This window comes from Bombus fervidus, chromosome 14, assembly GCF_041682495.2.
Source record: "Bombus fervidus isolate BK054 chromosome 14, iyBomFerv1, whole genome shotgun sequence".
NCBI lineage: Eukaryota > Metazoa > Arthropoda > Insecta > Hymenoptera > Apidae > Bombus > Bombus fervidus.
This window is the reverse complement of record NC_091530.1, coordinates 1439324-1466865: the sequence shown is the minus strand read 5'-3', so window position 1 is coordinate 1466865 and position 27542 is coordinate 1439324. Positions and strand designations below refer to the sequence as shown.

The 27542-nt window shown below is 38.8% G+C and overlaps 1 protein-coding gene across 3 annotated transcripts in view; it reads right to left on the bottom strand.

The window, feature by feature from the left end:
* The window catches only part of LOC139994167 (zwei Ig domain protein zig-8), a 349732-nt gene that overhangs the window by 199898 nt on the left and 122292 nt on the right, over positions 1 to 27542 (bottom strand). For all 3 annotated transcript variants that reach the window (XM_072016560.1, XM_072016562.1, XM_072016561.1), the window contains one exon: positions 21898 to 22111. In XM_072016560.1, coding sequence (XP_071872661.1) covers positions 21898 to 22111 — 214 coding nt within the window. The remainder of the gene's footprint in view (positions 1 to 21897; positions 22112 to 27542) is intronic.

Here is a 27542-nt window from a genome sequence, read left to right as displayed (position 1 = left end):
GCGGATACGCGTCGAGTAACGTAACTCCGATTCGACTCGCTCACCACTCGCTCACTCGCTCGTCTGGTAATTTTTCGGTACGTATATCACAGTGTTCGATTACTATCGTAGTAGTAACTTTGGTGAGCTGTAAACACGTTTTCATCGGCGACACGAACCGATTCGTAAAACGCGTAACGTTTGAAATTAAGGCGAAATAATTCGTTCGAAACGATATCGAATGCGAATAATATTATTTCTATGGCGAAAACCGAAACGAGCCGTGTAATATATCCGACAGAAACAGTCGTGCGCAGAACGTTACAAATATAACATATGTACTTGAGTACAATCGAATTGACACGTATCGTCGTAACATTTCGCGGCGTTACATTAATATTCCCATAAGAGAGCAATTATTACGGGTCTGCAAATAACAGCACCATAGTATCTCAGCCACGCGGTAAAAGTTTATAATTCACGTACAAAATGATTGCGACATGTCCTTCCGTATTTTTTGTTAATAATAGAAATTAATAGTTCCCTAATTGTTACGTGTGTTTAATCGGAGACAATTAGCACGAATACGTGGCGCATAGTGATTACGAAAGACGAGATCGATTTCGCGCCTATTACAATTATCAACGAAAATACAGCGTCTCTCTGTGCCTCGGTGAAAATAATGGAGAAGATAAATATAATGATCTGTAGCTTTGTTTAATTCATAAGAGGGGTTAGGGGATCATGTTTGGTAATTGGTTCGCTCATTAAATATGTTGTATCCTCATTACCATGGAAATAATTATCGAACTTCTTTTTACGATATAAAATTGTAATGAGAAAATTCAATGAAAAATAAAGCTGTTATAAAAAGTTAGGATAGAAACAGATTTTTACGGCGCGTTTAACAAAGAGTACTAATTATACTAATTTCATTTCTCATGGTATTAAAGGAAGAAATACTGTTCCTTAGGTGTACTACCGCTTAAAAGTATAAGAACACTTGCTTTCTTTTAACATCGTGTAATTTAATTAAAAGAACACAGACGGAAAAACCTTAATGAATTAGTTTACATTGAAAATGCAACGTGTTTTTAAAAAAGCGCTAACTCCTTCGAGTACCTCCCTTTTAAGATACTTTTTATTTAACTAACGTTGGAACGTAACATATTCGGAGAACGCTATTTCTTTCTGTGTAATATTGTCAGATACAAAAGTTAAAATATAAAACGTCTATTTGTCCGTCGATCGTTGACCTAGTTTTCAAATTTCTTTCGCAAATCCTTCGAAAATTGCACGTCCGACAGGACGAATTAAACCTATTTTCGTGCGTTTGTTCAACAGCCAACGACTGGCGTGAATCCTCGTTTCGTCGGAAAGCTTAGTACGAAAGCGATGACCGATGAATGAAAGGGAATACGATGATTGTTCGACGTCGGCGTCGATGAAACTTGTAACAGGTACTGGCGAAAGAATTAAGAGTAACAATGGAACGAGACTCTATATCGATGTCGGAAGTCCACGTCGATCGAACCGGAATACGATTCGAAACGCGTAATTTACCTGTTCGTTCATTTGCATCGTATGATGTATGAGAACGTTTGCGGCTGTTCCATCGTTAGTAGCAGCATGTATGCGATTTGTTTGGATACACGTAACCATATTTTGCGCCTAGCGTGATCGATGATCCCCACGGAGTGCTTGCAACGCTATAATTTTTTCGTCCTTTCAAACTATAGCTTTCAAGTACCAAATTTCCATGTTCGACGAAACAAATGCAACTTTTCGAATCTGTTCGTTGTTACAAAGGATTTCGGTAATCTGCTTTTTTTTATATCGGATTTGGACTTTGATATTGGTAGATAAAACAAAGTCCTTTTATAAATATTTATAAACAAACATATTGCGAATTCACAGGTCGCATACAATTACATCTATAGAATGCAAATTTAATCGTTGATCGCGCTTCATCACAAATATTCCAATCTTAATTTCTAAGTATTGATTTTTTATTAGGCATTGTCTATGACTCGTCGAAATCGCGACAAATTAGGAAAACAATTTAAAAATTCTATCACTTCGCTATTATTTTTATTGATTCAAAAATTTTCTAATGGGCCTAATACATTCTTTCGGCTACGAAGCAACGCAAACGTATATCAAAAAACATAAATAAAACGCGTTTTGTCGATATAGCGATGCATTTTGAATCGTTTTCAGCATAAAGTGTTAACGCTAATTATACGAATATGATAATTAATATAGATTCAAGTTTCAATTATGAAAAGGGAAATTTGGATTAGCTTACTTTATTTCGCGTTTGACACGCGATATATCACGATGATAATGTTGCTTTATAAAAAGATCATTTGATCGAGTAATAATCACAATTACAAGAGGAGCATAGTTAACAACGGCAACGTAATTAGGTGGCCGCCATTATTACCCTGTATGCATTCCGTAATAGAGTTCTGATAAGCGTAGCACATTCATTAGATCATGCGACACTACGAATTCTGATACTGAAAGATTAATCTGCTCTATCGTTTCGCCAGCCTTAGTGCGGCATCTAATTAGAACTGGTTACTGTCCATAAATAATCAGCCGTGTTAATATTTCTGATAACGATCGCGCGGAAATAATAGTCTCGCAGACGTGATCGATGCACCCGCTACCTCGTGAAACCAAAGAGAATAATCTGATAAAATAAACTACGTTTCCAACGTTGATACTCGTTGAGATATTTGAAATACCAACGAATTAGATAAAAACGATACGTCGAAACGAACGTTCCAAGCAAATATATCGAATTTGCCGCGTTTATATTTTACCTTGATTAATTTTCTTTCCGCTTACAAAATGAAATTTTAGCGCCCATTAATCACGTTAATTTTCTCAAAACCACGTACATTTACTTTCCCTCGACGAAAAGACCAAAACGAACTCTAAAACTCCACACTCTTATCACTTTTCTCGCTCGTTCAACAGAGTTCGTACAGTAAAGCGTTGATCGGTGAATTCCAGGAACCAGACAAAAGAAGTAGCGAAGAAAAACGCGCGAATAAGCATTCTTGTAGTTGTGCACGTACGCGAACCAACATATCTCTGTAAAGAAATAAAAAAAAAAAAAAAGAAGCTCGGCAAATTAGAAGACGCATAAACTGTAACGAGAGGAGGCTCGCAATTAAAACGATCGCTCGTACCGCGTTTCACACGTCCCAGCCACATTCTGGCAGGCGAACGATCCCGGTGATCTACTTTTAGCGACGTTGTGAACTTGGAAAGCGCTTGTAGCAGCGTCATTATTAACGCGTGCTCCCATTAGAACCAGCTAACCCCTTGCTAACCAGCGTAGTTTGCTCGCGATTTTAGCTCGGAATTCCCCACGAATTTTCGTGCGCGAGTAAGTGTGACCACGCGCGTTTCTTCGAACCATGGAACAGTCAAGAACGCCGAAAACACCGACAACTTCCGGCTGTGCTTACGCTTCCGACGAACTTTGCCGTTACTTTCAGGCACCGCGCCTCAAATTAAGTACATCGCCAAGTTTATTGCCTTGGGTAGTTCCAACGATGTATTTCTGCACGGTTTGTCGGGGATAATTTGTGGACGATGATACAGGAGTTTGGAGGAAAGTTGTATCGTGATAAGATGATAATAGATCGAGGGAAATAGTTTTCCTGTTAATGGATTCGGTCCAAGTTAATCGTAGATGTTAGAAATTTAAGAATAATTATTAGTAAGTTTCAAGTATCGTAGTAAAGATTAATTTTCTTCTTAATATATTTATCGTTTGTCGTTATTTCCTGATTATTAAATTTAGCATAATGATTTCGAAGAGAGATTGACGGTTAATATTATACAATATTCATTTCTTTTTTCAAATATACGTACGTACATACACTACGAAAGTAAAGTGATTGTTTAGGTGTTCGTTTCTATTTCCGATTGTGCGAGTTTAGACGAACTTTTTGGTCGTCTAAATTACATTATTACAGTCGTAATAAAATTCTAGCAGTAGTCCACAGCTTAAAAATATAATAAAGCGAAAACAACAGAAAAATTTCGGACACTTACCGGTAGTAACGGAGGAAGTTCCGAGAGAAAATTTGAAACTAAATCTTCTCGCTAGTTTAAAAGTAATTTTCAACAGAGATTCTTTGCAGTTATGAACTTTGCGTGAAATACGATTTAGCGAAATTTAGACGTAAAGTTCATAAAATACGAATGTAATTCGTATCCATTTAAGTTTTCATTTTACTTTTACATCTATTCTACAATTTTCTATTCTATCCTATTATTTGTGACATTTCGGAGATGTCCGATGTTTCCGACACGACGTTTTATCTATTTTCATATAGATAAGAATTTATCTGTAGCTTTGGTCATCTTTTCCTCGTGTTCTAAAATTGATACAAAAAACAGTTTTTGTAAAATATCGCGATATTCAGTTTTAATGTCAGCTATCCTTTGAAATTGAAAACAGGGACTTTGATGTTAAAGCTGCAACTTAAAAGTTCTTTCAGCTACGAAGGAATTGCTTGCCAAAGTAATTAAATCTTGTGTGAGTTTGTAATGTTGCAGCAAAATATGGCCGTTACAAATTATTCCACTGGATTGCGACAAGTTGAAAAATATAGAATCATCCTTTATGAATTTTTACAGCCAGAAATCTTGAACGCTCGTGCACATACGTTGAACTTCGTTATTCATTGGCCGTCATCCTCTTCGAAAGTCTTACATTAATACCTGAAGCTGCCGTTTCGTTTAATCGTTTTTTAATTCCGTTTGCATAACCATAAACGCCGGTGAATCATAAAATCGCACATATTCCAAAAAAAGAGAACAAAAACTTAGTATCCTTTTCACGAATCGAATGGATCAAAGGACTTAATCGAGCAAGATTTCCATTCCTGAATACGTTATCAACTGTGTTCATCGCTCGCAGCTACAAGCAGCGAGATTAGTTGAAACTGTTCCAGCGATACAAGGCGAAACGTAAGCCAATGAAGATGAAATTAATCCCGTCTCATCAGATTTAAATATCTAAAACCGACGGAATTGGTCAAACTATTTCTTCCATAGTGATACGCAATTAAACTTAAACTTCTTGCAAAATGATCACTTTGCAAGGATGAATTTTAAGATGACGAAACTCGCCTGATTCGAACAACTATACGTCAAAACCTACGTATCCAATTTTATGAGAGTTCGGAAAAACGAAAGGATTCTGGAAGTTTTAAGCGGACTCATTCGCCCCAAATAGCAAAAAGTAGCATCCTGTGTACTTGATCCTCTGCTTCATCCCGCGAGTATTTTAACCGATGCGCTTTAACATAAACTAGACTCGCGAGAAGCTGGCCAAGTAGCACGCATCTCGATCGTACCGAGGAAAAGCATGCTGTGTAACAACCGAACCGATGAATTTACGCGTCGCATGGTAAAAGGGTCGTTTCGAGCGGTCAACCGATTTTCGTTCACTTTCTCTGCGAACCGCTCGGCCTTTACGCCGATGGACCGCGCTAGAAATTGCGCTGGCTACGCGTAGATCGTTCACGGGCTTCGGCACACGAGCAGAAAGGGAATACGTCGCGCTTTTTTTTCGTAGGAAACGAGCCGGTACACACGAACGGACGCAGCTTGCTCGATTACCAACTCGCGAAATAATTTCTGCGCTGCGTCAGAGATATACCACTCGGAGGATCTCTATTTCTGGCACCGGTTCAAATAGTCGGAGGAACTTAAATTTCGCGGCAGACCGAGCTTTTTCGCCAGCGTCAACCGATACTCTTTGCTTCCCTTTTCTTCTCGTCGTTCATGCTTCCTCGCTTCTATACTATCTTCTCATCCTTCGTTTCGCCGCTTCTCGCGTCTTCCCTGTTTCTTTGATTTCCTGATCCTCTAGTTAGTCTTTCTTTCTTCTATTTTCAAGAAGCTTCTATTTTACACGTACACGGCAATGATAAAAAGAAGAGAGAAAGAAGGAGCGTACTTGCTACACGATCATGGTATATCGTCGAACGTGATTAACTTGTTTCTATGTTATACTTGATCGTGTTACATTAACTCGTAGTACGAGCAGTTATCGAAAATGTTTGCTGTTATTAATTTAGAGTATCTAGTTTGCGAATGCGTGGATTTATGAAAATTTGTCTTGCAAATTTACGTTCACAGCAGTGGGAAAATTTATATTGCGGAGAATGTGTGTATTGTTACGTAGACATTTAGAGGCGAAGAATTAACTACAATTAGGTAGCACGAGAACACTGCGCATTAATTCGAAAACTGGGTACGAAGCCAAGGGAAAACTCGACTAGTTTCCAAGTCAAACCACACCGCTGCTTTTCGACAAATTTGAATCTATAATTGATTCTTCCTAATAATTTACCGTTCAAATTTCCAATTGCAGAGCAATCTAAGCTCTAACAGAATTTTCGTGATTATTAAAAAATGTAAACGTAAAAATTCCTTTGGAAAAGAGATTATTATAAAAACGAATAACTTCATAGACGTAAAAGTAGGACCGGATCGATAAGACGATTAAAAAAGAAATTTCGCATAAAAATTCGAGATTTCTACGAGAATAGAATTAAACGTTGAAATAAAATTGAAGAGAAAATTCGCAATAAAGATTCGTGCTACAAGTTTCCAACGATATAATAATTTTCTTCATAGCGAATTAAATACGAGCTACGTTGATATTTCAAGCGTTTTTGTTTCAGAAACAAAAAGGTACCCTGAAGTTAAGACTAAAAAATTATTTCTCCGTATCGAAGAGTCTTTATTAAACGTCTCCTTGATAAATACGAACGAATGCTTTGAAGATAACGCCGATTATTATACCAATCCCACTCTCATTGTACGTAGTCACGGGGCAAAGAGAAAGCGAGTAAAAAGGGAGAAAAGCACCAGATACCATCTAAACGCGACCTGCGTTCCGTTGTCAAAGTGGAAAATGAGAAAGAGCAAAAAGCTTTCGTCGCTAACGAACGTACGCGTGGCCTCTCAAAGTAAATCATTAACTGTGTCGAAAGAGGCTAAGACCATGCATTTTTATGGAAAAGCGAGTTACATGCATCTCTGACAGATATTTAAGCCAAGGTCCTGTGTGCTCCGCTTTATATCTAAAATACAAAAATATTGCAAATAAATGATATTAAATTTAGCATAATAATTTCGAAGATAGATCGAAGGCTAATATTTTACGATATTCGTTCTTTTTCAAATACATACACTATCAAAGTGACTCTCTGCATTTTATCGTACGATAAATTTCTCATGTTGCAACTAGGTAATATAATTCGACGATAAAAGTGTATAATATCGAAACGTTTCTCCGACTTCCTTTAAGCCATTTGACCGTACGTCATGTATCGCTTGTAGAGAAATTTCAGAGAGAATCGTGGGCTTTTTATCGGTGCAATCGAAGAAATTACCCAGATTGACCATTTATCCGTAAAGAAGTTCTCGAGTATCTGATCCTATTCGACGAACATGTAACTGTGGATAGCTTTACATCTTACGTAAGACGTACCAATCCGTTGGAAACGTTTCCATCCTTCACGTTGCTTTATGTAATCATCGTTTTATTTTATTTCGCGATATAAAGACAGCCGAGCGAAAGGAAGAGGAACGAGAGAATATCCGACTATAAAATAAAGCATTTTTAGAAATGCATTTTAGAAGCTCATTTTACCAAAACAATTTTCAACTCCGACAAAATTCCGAAACATTTTCGTGGATGAGTAAAAAACGAATTAAAATTCGACGATATAGACGAGAATTTCTATAATACAAATAATACACTATAATCATGGAACATAAATTTCTACGATATAGGACGTAGTCTAAAATATTTTATAATTTAAAAAAATAAAGTAAGAAAAAATGTCTAACTGAGAAACATCTTTTTGTCCGGAGTTTCTGAGAAAATACATTTTGACAAATTTCGTTCCATCGTATTAGCGATCGTCCAATTGACCAGACAAATTATTATGGATGCCACTTTTTTACAAATATGAGCGTCCCATTCAAAACGTTCCAAGTAAGAAAGAAAAAAAAATGTCTTCCATATATTATAAACAGCGTCTCGATGGAAAAATAGCGCAGCCAATATAAAATTAAACCAGTGACAGAAACGTACGATCATGGCATCGAGGACGGCAATCCTGCTATCCGCATAATCCTGCTGACTTTTGAAAGCTCCTCTTTTGATTTACACGTTTCTGTGACGTTTTCCTTGCAAAAATAACGACGAGAAACCAGCGTACGTCAAAAGTCGAATTCGCTACCGACCTCTAGTTCATCTAAAGATTAGACCATCCAACCCCCATCTCACGACCATTTCCACGCGGTTTCTCAACTCGAAGAAATATGTATAGTAGCTCCGGAAAGTATCCAAACACTTATAGTAACCTATTATGAACATAGTGTGTGTATTATACGAAATATTTCGAAGTTTTACGCGAGCACCATAACGTGACCCGACCATGACGATTATATCGAGAAAATTTGAAACGAATTCGAAGATATGTATAAAACTGACAAGATATTTAGCGCAAGTATACATTTGGCAGAGATCCGAAATGTATTTAAGTGAATTATCCGCTACATTCATAAACCTCGATATTCGATGGAACTATCTTCGACGCTCATACGTTAAAGATGACTATTCGCGTCGTGTGTTACTTTTTTTTCATTAAATATACATGTCGGAGATGAAAGGACATCGGGGCCTTTCTTTTGGAATTTTTGGGAAGACCCCCGATACTTTAGTCTAGTTTAATCTTTCATTATAGCGGTACTTGAATAATAAAGCTTAGAAGTAGTTATTTGTGATTTAATCCAATTATGTGTGCACGAGAATTAGACAATAGCCTTGGGTTCGAAGTGACACAACCTGGTCGCTGAACGTAGCCACGATCACAGGATAGACGTTTTTACGTAACAGAGGTATAGAGTAATTGTATAGCTCTCCTTAAAAATGTAGTTGACCCGAGGGGTACAGAGAGGTGCGGAGAAGAGTACATAAGTGCAGTTCCACTTGGATTGGGCAAGTTAATTGAGTTCTACTTGTGGACCAGTGAGTTCAGTTCGACTTGGACTTGGGAGAAAGCACATTGGCTACCCCGGTGACCCTGGATTCGTTATTGAGCCTAAGATCATTGCCATTAGCATCTCGAGTATCTAATTATCACGGTTACTTGTCAAATTCAAATTTGTACTAGTAAATATCTTCTCTATTGCCTAACCACAATGTCTAATCCAAATAAAGATTCGTTACACGCCCCTAACCCTAATGAGAACTCGACATATATTTTCTTAAAAATATATAAAATGTTAAAAATGTCGTTTCATTCGCAAACTTTGTACCGCTTGCAGTAAATGTCTGATAACTTGCACGTATATGTTCAAACTGGTTTCGCATTTGGCCAATATAATCGTAACAGTGGTGTGAAAATGAAAATTTTTAATGTTGTATACAACACGCGCAGTATACGCACAGAAGTTTTCTATATAAAGCGTTAAATAGCTTCGCGAACTACTGTACGCTTGGTGAAACTCAGATTATCGTAAAATCAATCGACTGGGTACACCGTTAATGTTGTAATACGCGCATCATCGATACCGTGTATCGACATTACGATTTTTACGACGCTCGGATCGTCAGAAGCTTCGTGTTTCCGATGTGTAATTGGTTACCGCGTGGATCAAGACGCGTGTAACGATAATTGTGGCGATTATCCGAACGATTTTACGACGAGTCGACGGAAAATTTCGAAAAATCGAAGAACCACCCTGTTTCGTTGTTGTTTCGCTAACGAGATGATACTTTAAGAGACAAATTTTTTAGATAATTCGAAATGTTTAGTTTGCTAGTGCAGTATATTGCTTTATTTATTTTTTACTGTCTTTTAGTAAAACTTTCGCCTTGGATATTAACAAGGAACTCCGCGTTCGATGTGCCGATACCTTAAGAAGAAAAATTTGTAAATACGTGTAAATACACATACGGTCGTACTGAATTTGTTGTTTATACGTAGATACTGAAATATCGTCTCACAATACTTAACTAGTATAGTTAGTTTACATGAGAGATTCGATAAGTCAATTTAACTCGAATTCGATTCCACTAAGAGCTACCGCAAGGAACAGCTCTTGAAATTTGATTTATCGTTACAACGTAATTTTCGGTCTATTTGTTTCGCATCTACGCTTTCTCGTGCTTCGTGATAATTCTCATTCGTGCATAATATTTTTCAAACACAGTGGAGAAAAATAGCGTGATTAAAAATGTTCATTTCATACGTTTCAGTAAAAGCATTCTTTTCCAATTGAATTAGAATCTCTATTGTAAAATGTAATTTTCTTAATTAAATATCTTTATACAATGCTGTCCGTAGCAGCTCTCTGTGATTATTTATGCTTGTTATCTATTATTCTCGTATCTATTCACGGAAACGCGTAGAAAATTTTAATGAAACGAAGCTTTCTCCTAGATGACGCAATAACATAATTAACGATATATAATAATTATCTCAATCGTATTAATGCATCAACTACGAACACATCTGGTTCCATTTAATGTTCCCTCGTTTCATTAACATAATCATCCATCGATAATAATTTTCGCGTACAGTACGAAAAGTTTGAAATCGCTCGTTGCAAGAATGTTCCATAGAATCGAATAACTTAAAAGAAAAAGCTGAATCACGATCAAAATTCCATTAACCTAAAAAGATGTATAGACAAAGATCTATCAAAGTGGCATTCATTTTCACCGAATAACAATCTTAATCGACGAATTAGTAAAGATACGAGCAAGAAAATCATTCCGATCTTTCAGCCAGTAATGCACACGTAAGAAAGTCTCGCAACATTAACCCGACACAGTTAACCCAAAAAGTAACCACTGACCTTGCCAATAGCAGCTATCAAGTCCAACTTATCGAAACTCTTAAATCGAGCATAACCGGCAAATGACTGGTACGATAACGAGCAGCCTCGATCGATAGTGACCAATAATTCCCACGCGATTCTCTCCACCATCTAACACGGCGAAAGTTTCGATCTGAACACAGCGCCAAAGTGTATTATGGCATGAAACGCTATTGCAATATCTGGCTTGCGAATATTTGTTGTAAATCAACGAATTCATATCTTTACGAATATGATGGAAAAAGATGAAACTAGGTAGAAAATTATTTTATCTGCTAAATACTACGACGAAAACCTGTTACTATATTTCGGATGTCATATACATTTTTGCGCGTTATTGCGTATTACGCAGTCTTTTGTCTTTACATTTTTCATAAACGCATAAAAATTGGCAGTCTAGCGGTAACTATATTCATGCGGAATTCGATGGTCTAAGAATGCAATATATGTAATATGCAAAATTTTGTTGCTCATTTGCCGTGACAACGACATGGTTAGCACTTTTTGTATGTGAATTTGAATCATATCAATTTAAACACCTGCGGTTTAACCCTTTGCACTCCTAAGTGTTACTCGACATCAGTTTTTATCTGAGGAGCTCCTTTGTCGGGTCTCACTCGACATTCTTTCAGTCTCACCTTTTGTTTCGTGAAACGTGTGAAAGAAAACCAGGATAGCATCCTGGAAATCGTTTCAAGATATATCGTACGCTTAAAAATTACAAAATACAACAATAGTGCGGATAAAACTGGTATTCGAGTGAATTTGTTTCTTCCTTTATTTATTTAAACTGTCTTACTTTTTAGTTAAAGTAAATTTCAAATAAAACGCTTAAAAACGTTGAGAGTTGCTGGTAACGAAATTGAAATAAAATTCCGAGTGCAAAGGGTTAATGACAACAATAAATTCCACGAAAGCAAATGACGAAGAACCCGAAGGAACAAGAACGATCGACGAGAAACGATATGTGAAAGCAATAAGAAAAATATTTCCACGATAGACTCGTGCTATATTTATAAAATATTTGACCGAAATACCAGGTGCGTGATAGGCATAAATTTCGGTGTTCCTTAGTGATATAAGCGAACACGTCTGGCGTGTTCGAAAGGCGAAACGACAGATCGTGTCCTGGTTTTCTCTATCCACGTATGCTCGATTCCGTGCTCATCGTTCGAACTCGTACATATCTCGCATCATTTCCGTGTGATTTTTATCGTCGATGTTTCAATGACTCGCGAAGATTTCGTATAAGAGGCGAGTCTTCTGTATTCGATCGCATCTGCAGCGGTTCGCGAAAGTACTCGAATATTTATCACAGAAAATTATGTCATCCGTACTACGTAGTAATCGTGCCGGGTTCCTAAATTCATTTATTTGAAGTTTCAAGACGCATAGGCGCGTAAAATTTGTATAATATACAAAAATATATAAAATATTCAAAAATAATATATTGGGTTGGCAACTAAGTGATTGCGGATTTTGTCATTAGATGGTAATGCATGGATCCGCAATCACTTAGTTGCCAACCCAATACTCGTTTTAACTTTCAATAGTCAAGGCAAGCCCGTATTTAAATTCTGTCTCTTTAATCGTGTCCGTGAAAATGTAAATCGACATAAAAACCCGCAATTTACTCGTAACGACGTTAATAAAATTTCAACGTTTCGTATAACGAAGAATATATCTTTCCGAGAAGATTTCAATAAGCGTTCGAACGAATACTTTTCCGAGCGACTGTTTACCAGCGGCTCGAACGATCCGGTTAATCGATCTTAGACAATCCTTTTGGAAAACGGGATATGTATGAAAACCGATAAATACGCACCGAGTACAATGGAACAGGCGGCGTCAACAGGCAAATTCCCGAGACGCGAGAACCGACCGCTCCGTCGTTCGATTTATCGTCTTTGTGCCTGCGGATTTGAAAAACGCCTCTGCGCCAATAACGCAGCCACCGTAAAAATGCCATGAACAATACCGGGACGCGATCTAGTTGACACGTTTCCGCCGGAAACGCACGGATGTAACGGCTCCGTCGTTGCGTGACTACTTTCACCCCTACGTCCACTTCGAAGCTCATTTTCTTTCTCCGTTTCGATACGTAACAAGCTTTTCTACTTTACTGTAGCGTATATAGATTAATCAAACACGAAAGAAGGAATAGCGTATAATCAAATACACTTGAATTTTGTACGAGTTCCATTTATTTCAACGAAATTTCAACTAGCGCTTGACTACATGGATCTCTGTTCGTTGAATTTATTTGCCCGATTTATTTATCTATTCGATCGAATATAAACTATGTGTCCCCGAAGTCCGTGTAAACGAAATTCTATTCGAATTTGTGACAGTAAAAGCTAACGTATTTGTGAGATGTTCCTGATTTAGAAACGAGTCCAAAAGCGATACACGAATTATTCTTACTTATTGATATTTATTATCACTTATTTAGTTATCATTTATGTGGTAAGCAAATACGCTCTGAAAAACGAACCAACAAATTTATAAACGCGACAGCCGCGTCAGATGGTTGAAGAAAATTGGCACGTTAAAGATACTAGAATCTGATGGTCAGCCACTGACGATGCGAGATGCTCGCGTTATTATTTCTCAGCGTTCTTTTCGTTCACTACGGATATTTTTATTTTTCAGGAATACAAACCGAACAGACAAAATAAAGTAGAAATTCAAAAACTAATTTTTAAGCGACGCTGTGTATCGGAATAATCGATACGGAATATGTATTTCCGTATAGGTATCGTTCTACCTACAAATAATACAATTTCCATTCCTATTCTCGTGAAGTTCCACTCCACTGCGATACTCTCGTTCGATCAGCATCCTCCGTAACTGCTTCAACTGTTCTTCATACATCGACGAAACAACTTCTCTCAGTTCGCACGACATCTGTGCCACAGTCTTAAGTCAGCGAGACTATCAGCGCATAGTAAGAACGTTAATAATGTCCCTCTTGCAACGCATAATTGCGCCTTAATAGAATGAACGGCCTGCTCCAGACCCAATGAGCCGACCGGTGGAACCTGAGAGTGGCGATAAAACGACGTTGAACGAGGTACGGTTCGTCGCAATGATCGACTTTTCGATTTACGACGACAAACCCAACGAATCATGAGATACTTGCCCGTAATGTCGAGCGATCGTTATAAGGAACGTCATTTTGTCTAACGCCACGTACTAATGAAAACACGATGGAAATGCCAAGGGTCGTAAATACGTCGGCTAATCTTCGTGAACGTTTGAAACTTAACATTTTCAAGCGTTTACGACAAACTGTTATTGCAAGCATCGATTTCAAATAAGAGAATATTATATATCAGATATTCAATTTAAGAAAGAAGAATGTTACACGAAGAAAGATTTAAACGACGACAGTCTCGTTGCGAAAAATACGAACGTCGAAAATATCTACGAAACAGCGCTCTTAACGCTAGAACTACCGATAGTTAACACGAAATTATTTCTACCAAGACCAGTCAAAATGATTTTAAAAAATACGTAATAATAGAATATTTGCATATTTATTGATTTATTACCTTCTTACAGAAGGAATTCCATGTTATGTAGGACATTTTTGGTATTATTAATGCATCTGGGATCATGATCCCTAAAGGAGGGTCGTCATGTTTATAAAATTGTAGAACCAGTCGTTTTCCCTGGTATGGTATTTCTAGGATTAGCATCTAGAGATCTAGTGTCACGGTGATCTTGAAATAATCATATTTTGCATACCAGTTCGCATACCATAGCCATCAAAACTACAATTAAGCAGTAACAGCATACCCACGTGCCGGCATCCAGCGATAACCCCTTCACAGGAGCCAAAACCTTGATATAAAAATCCTCTCAAGTCAGCACTCCATTCCTATTTCCTATTCCTATTTCCATTCCATTTCATTTCTATTTCTGTTCTGTTACTGTGACATTCTGTACCGTTACTCTGTCAGTTTTATAATAAATTGTGAAACAACTATCAATTGTTATTAATTGGAGTACGAATCTCTCACCTTACGTGCGGAACGTGAAATAATCTCAAACCGACGCGACACTAGCAATGCTAGCATCTATCTAGATGGATCTAGAATTTTTCTGATAACTGATTCGATCGTCGTATCGAATGGTACGCGGTAAAAATTTAAAAAACGTGTGGCAAGTTGTGGTTAATTGGGGTTCGATAAACAGATCGCAGGACCCTTTTACACTTTGACAATTACCAGCCATTTGGACTGATATTGGCATAAGTAGCCTTGATACAAAATTACTTTCAGTTCGAATACATAAACAACAAAATAAAATTCATTATATTATTCTTTTAGTTATCGTTATAAAAGTCATTACATCATTGCGGAAAAAGATATAACATAAAGTAGGAATTTTAAAATAAAACTGTAAAACCAACCAATTTGACTGAAGCGGTGGTTCTAGTGTTAAATATACCGAAAAATCTTTCCGATAAAATATAAATAAAATAAACTATACGAAATAAGTTGATTAAATTGGACGTAAAGACGGAAGAAGAGACGAAATCTGGAAATAACGTAACGACGTCTAATATTCAAATTGCACGTTCGTCAGATGTTTACGTTAGATCCGTGTGCAGTATGTCTGGAACATTGAAGCAAATTTCCCGAGTATGTTTCACCGGGCTGTCCGAATGAAACAAATATCGCATGAATGTACGTATATCTACGAACGCTTCCCTTTCCAAGTTATGGCTGTTCGAAGTTGCACATCACGGGAAATGTTCTTGCACGCTCTTTGACTTTCAATAGCAGATACCTCAAAGTCCTTGTTCATGGAAGACCGGACGCCAATCTGCTAGGTATTGGTGACCGCGTTGAGGATGCTCGCATCTGATTCCGAATCTCGTCGCTGGCTATTTTCAAACATGCTCGATCATTCGTGAAACGACGTTACATTACGCGAGTAGATCGACGCTAACTTCCTTCGAAGTGATGCGAATTATTCTTTTCAACCCTTCTACATTGCCGCGTGCCTTTAAGCCCTGGCTCTGGTTCGTTTCTTATTCGGTCGTATCTTTCTATCGTTAAGATAGTCCTTAGCTTTGAAAATAAAATAGAGTGACAGTTACTAATACATATACTTCCGCATGAACATCTTTTCAAAAGTTGTTCGTTCGTTCGATCGACAGTGGAATTGAAGAATTCGAAAGAAGGTACAGTATCTTCGTCGTTAAGATCTCTCGCGTTCCTAATTTCAAGATATTTTCACAGAGATCTGAAAGATATCTATTTTCAATTCTGCGGAGGAAATGAATTAATATTTAAGAATTTAGCCAAGATACTCTATTGGCGTTACGCTGTGACAGGATTAATATCGATTTGATTGATATTTCTAAGATATTATAGACATTATTTTCAGCGGTTTCCCTTCGTTAACGGAATCATCTCTGGCAAAAGCACGAAGGATATTTCGCAAAACCAGCCGTCAATTTATCACGTTATCCGACTGCGTGAATCATTCTTTTCCCGAAACAAACATAAATCGAATAAAAACGAAATAGCTTGGAGGCTATCTGGATTCATGTATGGGAAAAGATATACCAGCAACGACGTACCTGTACATGTTCAGTTGGAAACTAACGTAGAAATAGAGGAGGGTAAAAAACGCGTTGATCGAAGATAGGAAAATCTTTGAAGAAATAAAAGCAGCGAGATAGGAACGCGGGCACGTTACCTTTATCCGACTTGTCACTTCTTAATCCGACTACGTATTACGTAGTCGCGAACGTCAATCAAATCGCCTTTTGAAGTGTAACGCTGCGGAAACTCGTCCGCGGCTAAATCTTATCGGTTCAAATTAGAAGGCAAAATCGTTGCGCAATTGCACGCGACGGTTAACTAATGCTAACACAGGTATTAAGAAAATTGAGTAATCTAGGGGCCAAGGGAATAATCGAACGTTATTTCTACCTGCGGAATTATTCTACGAGAGGTGGATGGTGGGAATTGTGTTTTATAGTATTTTTGTAACTTCTAATTGCGACTTAGCTGCTGACACCAGTAATCAAGATAAAACAGTCTATTCTAAGAAGATATCTCTCACCCATAATCCGTTTAACTTCTTACGCTTCGTTTCTAAAGCGAGGCGCATAATTCTTGCAGATTAAAATTACAGAAAGACGTTTAAAATTGTAAAATTAATATGTTCCTTCGCAATTAGACCGTACGTATTTATGCATTCGTGAAAAATTGAAAGAAGCAAAGCACAGACTAAAAAGAATTAAACGCCGAAAGAGTTAATCTGAAAAAAGAGACGAAACGATTTTGTTGTCAAATAATTTTACAACGCTTCGTCTTTATAGAAATCATTTTTTCACACGCTATCTACTATAGCCATTGAGTAAATTAAATTGACAGAGTTTCCATTCGTCTCGCCTATTGAAATATAGACGATCCTCTAAGGAACATCGCGTACGACGAAAGACACGTAGAAAGGAGACTCTTTTATGAATGGTTATCCAGGAAAAGGTAAAATAAAAGGAGGTAGATTTTCCTGTTGCCTGTGAACTACTTGAAACGAACCCTACGGCCCTCTTTGCGCATTTGTTTGAAAAGCCAGCCGACAAAGGGTGCACTTTCACGCGCGGACCGTGCCGCTCGTTGAAAATTGCACGTACGTGCCCAAAAGGTGTCGTATTGCTTTTCCATGAACAACCACGTGTATTCCAATGCGGCAAAGTAAATAGCTGTTTTTATGAAAACACGCAGCTACGGTTAAACCCGTGCCAGCTCGAGTTATGTCGATTCATACCCTTTCACCTCCTTTTTTTTCAAATACACCTGCCACTTTCGCAGCACGTGCCATGAAAAAATTCAAGGAGATTTCTTGATAGTAACATTTTGTTTAAGAGACCTCGAATCGTTTCATGACAGAGATTCGAGTCGATATCCACGACCAATCGCGAGAATCTACGCAAACCTATCGAATTTTGTACATCTGACTTACCAAAGAAAGTAGAATCGCCGATACAATTATCATCGATATATTTCGAAAATGAATCAGACCAATTCGGACACTCAACTCGCAAAAATTGTGGGATAAATCCACATCGGAAACTTTACGAAACTTTAAATTTTGCCAACGTCAAGGTGATAAAAAGACGTTATCTATGCTTACGCGAGGAGATGTCAATACAATATCGATCCTACTATTTTTATTTCATGTAGATATATCACAGCTTGTATTTTAACGTTGTATTTTATAATCGTTCACTTTTTCTTTATCTTAGTACGCGGGCCAGAACGACTAAATTGTATTACATTTTTACAGTATGTATCTCAACGCGCTAAAAAGATTCACGGGGTTTTTGTTGAGAATTGTGGATCTTAATCGCCGAAATAAATGTATAGAAATACTTAGATTATACTTAGAATTGATATCAAAATAGTTTCAGATTTATTTACTATATGATTTACAAGATCTTCGTCGATACACATTTGCACGCGTCTCAGCACTCTCTTTGTCTCTCCATCTTCTATATCACGCTACTCACGGAACAGTTGCATTCATCTGTTTTACGCTGTGTACGCACATACTTCCACACACTCATACTCATATATGTATGTCACTATTCGCGGCTAATTTAATGTAACACACAAAATTACACGTATCTCGATAGTTTTTACCGTAATATCTTATATTCAAGAGATGTACTTAATTTTAAGAGTTTTGTGGCTGACCGTAGTTCTATGTACACGTACTTTCGTTCATAAGCACTAAAACGACTTTTAATTTCATAGAAGATGCGATCGTTCGTATCCCAACCTAGTAACTACCTAGGTAATTTAAATCATCGAGCAAATGATCAACCGGTCACGAATTGTAAACGTACAACGACCAATATGGTCAATTAAGAGGTCAATTAATCTTTTTATTTTGTTCGAACAAATTCGAAGAAAAAATCGCGTGGAAAGTAACTTCGCACTTTGGTCGTTTCTTTAGCTGCGCAGGAAATCCGAGGAAATGGAAAGAGAACAGGTTCGAGGAATGATAAGCCCGGCAAGGAATAATAAGCACGAAGACGTGAAGTTTAACGGACTCGTAGCAAAACCTTCCGTAGCACTGTCGAACCGAACGCTTTTCAGTTGTTGGCATCGTAAACCGACATTTTATGACACGCGCCGCTGGATTCACCACCGACTATCTATTTTCCCGACATCTAAACGCGCTTGTATTCGTTTGCCGTCCAACTTGCTTCAGTTTTGCCACAGCTTCATACATATTTAAATTCCGTACGACGGATCGCACCCTAGGCGTCAATTTTTATCTAACGACATCTCGTGCATCTCGTCGTTGCAACAGATTGAATTAAACCGTAAAAGTTTGTGGAAACGTAACGACAGACATGATTTGTCTAATGAAATGAAACGAAACCAACGTCAACGAGAAACGCAGATTTATTTATGCGAAAGAACGATCAAAGCGATCGACTCAATGCCAACGGGACAAGCGCTTATCTCGTGCTATTACGTAATTGCTTTAATTTAATTTAATTTGATTTAATTTGCGAAATTTAATTTAATGTAAAAAATTACCAAAATATCGTAAAGAATAAAGAGTCTTTTTTAAGGATATTCTCGACGAATCGTATTTAAAAATTGACGAAGAAGATAAACGCTAAAGATGGGCAAAGGGGATACAGGCGCGAAGATGAGACAGAGGTCCAATTAAGGGGTGTATGCACGGTGAGTCGTGAGTGGCACGAGGACATCGTTACAGCTGCAAGATCGCCATTATGCCACGACAAGGACCACCCTAACGACGCGAGCCTTCGTGATTTATGGTGTAGCGAAAATGTTCCGCAGAACGCCGCGGATTATGTATCTACCAGGCTAACTTTCCCGAGATACTTTGCAAGGCTAGATTAAGAGAATAATGGGCTTGCTTTTTGTCCTGCTCTCTTCAACGAGATTAACTCTAGAGACACCGTAATATGCAACTGTTCGCGGTTTCAACGAGCTTCCCATTAACCGTTCAAACTACAGGATCGTCCGCTATCGATGAATATTCTCTGCCACTGGTAAAACTTTCTACTTAGTCGAATAAAAGTTTGCTTAAATTTTTGTGCGACGTTCTTTGAAAATTTTCTTTAAGTTCGAAAATGTTGCTTAAAGAGGATCGATTCGATGTTAATTACGATATCGATTTCGTTGTTCCAAACTTATCGTAGTTTTAGATAGTAGTCGCTTAGAACGAATCTGACCGAATGTGACTGAAAAAAGAAAAGACGTAACGATCGACGACTATTGCTGGATTTTCCAAAACTACTCGGCGTATATATGGCGGAAGTTGGAAGAAAATCGAAAAACTGTTTTCACGGTTCAATTGGCAACACGTTGTAGTCGAAAATTCGCAATTCTCCCGGCAACCGTAATAGCTAGGAACGAGCTGTACGAGTTTAAAGTGACTCCGTTGGTATTTCAGGTTGCTGCGTTTAACTGCACTTGAGAGAATTATCATTTGCCCGATACGGTTTGAAATTACAGCGATTCCGCAGAACCGCCACGTGTAATAACCGAACCTGTGGTCACTGCAAACGTTGTAGTTTAATATTTAACCGTTTCCATGCCTTTATCGCTTACTCCGTTCATCAAGAAACACCCTTTCTAACTTCTGACCACCGTCTTAGCTGCAAAGACACACACATTTAACAGCAATTTCATATGTATTATAGTTACGAGTGTGAGCGTTCAATTTTTGACGATTTTAAATGTTAGTTTATTTTTTAATTGGATTCGGAAATTGGATTTTTCGTCATATACTATGGTCTAGTCTCATCTTATAAAGCCATTTTAATTGACTTCAAAATTCCCAAATCCGAAATTAAGATTCAACCCCCGTTGGAATTTAAATTTTAAATTCAACCTAAAATCGAAATTTAAATTTTAAATTTCGTTCTTAATTCGATAAACTACAGCCACCGATACTATCCTCGAGCCAATATTCTGTTTAAAATCTCCCTTCGTGTTTTATTCCCTCGTTTTACAATTTACTTGTATCTTAATAAACGACCGAACAACAGAATGCAAATCTACGTGTGAAATTTTATTTTTAATTTCGACACGCTGATACATCTCAAAATTCTAGTTCTATAAGAACACGGTATTCCTTGAAATTTTCTTTTTCCGTTCCAAGCTTTTCAGTGCAACTCGATCACACGTTCGACTTTTGCGACGACGAAGATCGAGCTTTCACCAAACGAGGATTAATCTCTTGTAATTCCAAACACAGGATTCCAACTACCAAACGAAAATCAGCTTAAATAGCAGCGAACTAACTCAAAGTCCGTCTACGTAATCCCAAATTCATGCTGATAAATGATTCGAAATAAAAGGATAGAACTTAGATTCGAATTTCAACTTTCACTTTTAATTTGAATATCTACCGCCCACCAAAATCATATTCTATACAGAAATAAACGACCAATCTTTCTAAACAAACTTTCAAACTCTCTATTAATCTCGCGCGATTTCAAACGCAAACCATAGCCAACTAATTCGAAGTAAAAGTCTGCGTAAACCAAAATTCTCGTTAACGAACGATCAGAATAAAAGTTCGTTCTGCGGAGAACGCTATTTTAAGTCGTAGAAATTCAGGTTTGGCGAAGGTGTTAGAGTCACGCGAACAGGGTGCCAAGCGTCCATTATCTGAAATCACCGACGAAAAACGTTGAACCGATAATCGTCGGGATTGCCGTCAAATTCTCGTTACGGTTGATTAGCGAGAGAACCATCGCACGGCTGTCTCTCTATAAGCAGTGCCGTGCCGTGGCTGATTTATTGGTGACATCGAAGTCGTCGGATCAAAGGGCACATATATTCGAGAGAGCAGAGGCCTCACCGGATAGAAATTGCAGGCCGCGATTGCTGTTCGACTCTGACAACTAACGGGCCAGCGATAGAGATACATACACGCGCGTACAAAGACACATTTACTCACCTGACACGGTGAGATGGACAGTTCTGATTAATGGCGGATGAGCACTGACTTGACACTCGTACACGCCGCCATCTCGTTCGGTAGCCGAACGCAAAAGCAACCGCCAATCATTCGGCTTCTCCAGGGCCAGCGAAAACCTAGAGTCGCTCGCGTACGTGTCCAAGCCGATCGTGAGCAAGTGCAGTTCGTCGCCTCGTCTGCGAACCCACGACACCTGAAATCAAAACAGATGGAATTTTCAAAGGATTTGAAGAATTTGAAGAGAATCTCGAGGCTTTTGACTCGGTTTGTCGAACTTAACGATATTATGGCGCGGAGATCGAAGAACGCATCGATACTCCCGGTATTATTGGATTGGCGGCAACCAAGTAGTGATTGCGGATTTTGTCATTAGGTGGTAATGACATACATGGTAAATAGCAGCGACGTTGCCTGTGTCACGGATCAAATTTTTGTTTAGCACGTGCTACGCTAGATGCTATGGCCCTTGCGAGATTCCTCATAGTCTGGGCGTTAAGGACTACCCATTGTTAACGCTAACCCTCAACAGGCCTAAGGAGACACCGTAAACCGAATCTGTTCTGTTTCATTTCTCTTCACATAAACATTTTCGGTTTACAGATGGTCCGCATATTTGTTGCACGCTCTTAACTATTACGGAGAAAGCGGGTGTCTGGCGAGATAACAAACTTTTCCCAGGAACAAGGATGCCCATATCTGGTTTTCTTTATCATTCATTAGCCAATGGGCATCGCGGATCATTACCCTCACTTTTCTATCGAAAAGTGCGGACGACGAATCCGAGTTCTGAGTTCAAAAGGGCACACCCACACCGAGCTTTCTTCCCTGATGGTACGAGCCAGGACCAAACAGTTCTTCTTCCGATCTTTTTGTAGCAAAACCTAACTGTGAAAAATAAACTTGACTTCAGACCGAATCTTGTGTTTTTCACTTTAAAAATTACGTGACATTTTGGCGATCCTGCTAAGGATCCATTCGCTTCAGTGTAAACGAAATCACGATTTCGGCGTACGCGCATCATTGAAGATCGAAGGATTAGCGGACCATTGTGAATCTTCACTACCACAAAGCCCTGCAGCAACTTTCAACGTTCCACTACGGTGAAACTAGACGAGAGGACTACGGTCAGCGCAGAGCAAGCCTACAAATAAGATTCGGAATCCAGAACCAGCCAGAGAGGAAACATCCCAGAGACTCCTCGACGGGCATAGCTACTACGGTAAGCTACAAAACTCAATTCATTTTCGCGTTACCGTGCGAGAAAACCAAGTTTCCCAAGCGTTTCGAATTCAAACGACGATAATTCCGATTCGATAAGCTTGATTGGAATCATGTCCATGCCACAAAAGGACAAAAAGGAAACCGTTTCTGCAACCGGAGTTATGGATAAATCGACTCGTGCCATACTCGACGCGATACAGAAACAAAACGAGGACCTCGTCAAACAAATCGAACTTCTTGCGCGACGTATAGAAGAAACGCGACAGATAACCGACAATGAAAATAAGAAGCGTACAGCAGAAATAGAGCTATTAAACAAAAACATCTCGAAATTTACGTTAGGACACAACGTTAATACGGAACGGAGCTCCATGATTACCGTGGACGAAGTTGTTACCGCGAGAGACAGAACTCCCCCACCATTCGCTCCAATTCAAACAGAAGCAGAAAACTATCCTTCCTACGAAGACCGTTTACCGCGATTCGATCCTCCGAGGTTACGAGCCATGGAGGCGATGGCATGTCTACCACAGCTAAGCCTCGAAGACGATATCGGAGTAGAAGAGTTCATACGCGAAGTGCGCGAAGTGCGAGCCTTGTGTTGTGAACAAACGGTACTGCTCAGAATGATTAAGTTCGGGAAAATTACGGGTAAAGCCGCAATGGCTATCCGCAATGTACCAATCCACGAATACGGACACTTGTACGATGCCCTACGACGAAACGTAGCCACTCAAACCTCCATTAGGGAACAACAAGACGAACTACGCGAAACAAGACAGGAACACGGCGAAAGTGTTCAGAGTTACATTATCAGATTTCGCAGAGCACTCAATAAATTACAAAACAGCATAACGAATGAGTACCATGACGAAATCACTAGGCGAACGACGAACGATAGGATCTTAAGAGACTCCATAATCGATTTCATCCAAGGGTTAAAACCCGAAATAGGAAGAATATTACTCGGCTACCCACTATACAATATCGCCGAAGCCGAAAACAGAGCCTCCTACGTCGAGCGATACCTCAGGGAAGATAGAAATCGACGATCAAGACCAACGGAACGATCACGATTCCCCGAGCAGCGACGACCAACAACCAACAGACCAGATCTTCGAATTAACGCCACAACAGGAAGACTACCCACAGTGATTCTACGGTCCGACGGACGACGACTTAAATTCCTCGTCGATAGCGGAGCAGGAATTAATATACTCAAACGACGATGTGTATTGCGACCAACAATAGTGAAAGAACAGAAATTCTCGATGGGACACTCTAGATTTAAGACTAACGAACACGCGTTGATAAAATTATTTGGTAAGGTTGTAGAATTCTTCGTGGTAGACAATGACTTTCCGATCATAGAGGACGGCATACTCGGTTTTTCAGCCCTATCTAAATTTAAATTTGAACTATCAAACCAACAACTCAAACTAGACAATAACATTCTCTTGTTGCAACGGGAAAACGACGTACCCCCAAAACAAACAGTGTCAAAAACAGTCAATCTGAAAAGAAAAGATAATACCGCAGCCGACGCACTACCTAGAATACATGTTCTAACTAGACGAGACGAAAATTATTCATACAAACAAAAAGATACACAGCAATCGTTTAAAGCCCTACTTTCCAGGTCGACACTTCTCTTTACAAAAAAAAAAAAAAAAGAAGAAAAAAAAAAGAGAAAAGAATATTTGTATAACAATTTATTTATTAATCTATTTTTTTTTGCCGAAATGAAATTTTAGTCAACAGCCCCACCAGCACCAAACGCCCTGGCCGCAACACCCAACACCTATACCTCAACCAATACATGCCACCCCGAAGGAAAATAGGAATCAGGTGTAATTTTCAAACCACATCGAGTACGATTTCGCAAAAGCCTCCTGAGGAAAACTTGAGGGACCAAGTTAAATCTAAGAAGGGGGGAATGTCACGGATCAAATTTTTGTTTAGCACGTGCTACGCTAGATGCTATGGCCCTTGCGAGATTCCTCATAGTCTGGGCGTTAAGGACTACCCATTGTTAACGCTAACCCTCAACAGGCCTAAGGAGACACCGTAAACCGAATCTGTTCTGTTTCATTTCTCTTCACATAAACATTTTCGGTTTACAGATGGTCCGCATATTTGTTGCACGCTCTTAACTATTACGGAGAAAGCGGGTGTCTGGCGAGATAACAAACTTTTCCCAGGAACAAGGATGCCCATATCTGGTTTTCTTTATCATTCATTAGCCAATGGGCATCGCGGATCATTACCCTCACTTTTCTATCGAAAAGTGCGGACGACGAATCCGAGTTCTGAGTTCAAAAGGGCACACCCACACCGAGCTTTCTTCCCTGATGGTACGAGCCAGGACCAAACAGTTCTTCTTCCGATCTTTTTGTAGCAAAACCTAACTGTGAAAAATAAACTTGACTTCAGACCGAATCTTGTGTTTTTCACTTTAAAAATTACGTGACACCTGTGTCGCACGCTCAAGAAGACCACCCGCTCGGAAACAGTAATAGGATAGGCTAGATCGAAACAATAACCAAATAGTAACGGAATAGGCGCCTCTGACATACATTTGACTAAAACTTCGGTATAAAAACTCTCCAAAATAAGCGCTCGAGTCAGACTGTTAAAACATTTTGAATCAATCTCTTGTAACGCTTTAATCATTCTGTTGTATCACTTTGAACCGTCGTTCGGTTGGATTTGCATAATAAATTCTATTATCATATACAAAGTTCAAGTTCTTCGCCTTCTTCGTGAAACGTTCGAGCTGCGACGCGAGGAGATCAGCGGCGATCTATCGGTTTCGTGATTTATTGTGTCTCCGACGTGACACCTGCAACAGCGCTAAATGTAACGGCGTTAGGTGCCATTACTACGATCGGGACTACGAATGACGTTGATAATGCGAAGAAAGCACGAAGCAATAGACAGGCAATACGATATCGCGTGAAGGAATAAATTGCATATTGCAAGAGCCTAACACGAATCTTCCACTTTGCGCTTCTTACGTGAAGCAAATATCTGTGTGTTTCGTAAAGAAGGATTACGTCGCGGAATAAAATCTGCATAATTAGAAGTTGCATAATCGTGCAACCGAATGAAAGAATGAAAGAATTAATTAACGCTCAACGGCCAGAAAATCGAATAAAGATCTTGCTCGTTCGACACGACACCATCGAAATCGAGTCTCTCGGAATCTGAATAAGCAAACAAACATAGAAAAGAAGAAGCTTCGCGCCAGTCTTGTAATAAAAACAGCGAAATGACGAGTTTGCCAACTTCGTTTTCGACGTGTATCGACGTTTTCTTCCAACCTACCTATATGAATGTATATTCCTGTGAGATTCTACACCGAAGAGACGCAGAAAGATTTCGCCTGGCGTATCAATCTCAAACACGGAAGCAAGTTATAGCAATGTAAATTTAATGTAAATCGGACGTCCTTTCCACGTAGCAACACACCGCGTGTATTCGAATTCAAATATCACGTTGCTCGGTAGGCGGCTGGCTACTCCGATCTTTCTTTCCCTTGATGCATGCCATCCGAAATAATCACCTTGCCGGGTTTCAACGCGGCTCAAAGAGAGCAAGGTGTCGCAAACAGGGCAGCAAGTACGCAGTAAAACCCTGGAGAAATGAAAACTTCGTTGACGAAACCCCGGGTGTCACGATATCAAAGCGCCCTGGATTTTATCTAAAAGCCAGGCGCAAATAAGGCCGATCTTCTTTTAGATACTGCGAATCGAGCAACGCGTATAGAGCTCGAGGCTCTCCTTATGAAATGGATCCGAGCCTCGTCCGATCGAAATTACCTCGGAAAGCGCTGTTTGGGGCCTAAGATTACTTTTAAGTACAAGGTATTCTTGTAAAAAAAGTTTCTTTCGTTTTACAAGGAAATAATATTAGTTTTATATTAGTTTATTGAATTATGCACGAACGTAATAAGAGAAATAGAACGAAATCATACCTAATTCGATAAAATAATATAAAACAGAAATTGTTGCTCATCTATTATCGCCTTATGAAACGAAAGAAACTTTTCGGACAACCTAGTATATTAACCCAACCAATAGACGTTAGTTCCTTCAGAATTTTAAATTGTAAAATTTATCAGCGCATTTTCTTATATCGTTGCTGATGATCTAAGTCCTGTGGATCACGTTTCGATAGAACACTTGAAATATCGCAGGCAATAAACAGTTTCTTTAGTTTCTTTAGAACTTGTAATTGACGACACGCTCATAAAATATGAGTTTGTTAAAATATGAAGCTAAGCGTAAGATATTTAGCGTAAAATCTTCGTATTTCCATGATCCATTATAAATCGTTCAGGAATTAATCTATTATAGCTGCGGGCCAGCTGTGAGGATTCGAGAGCTCCGAAACGTCTGGTG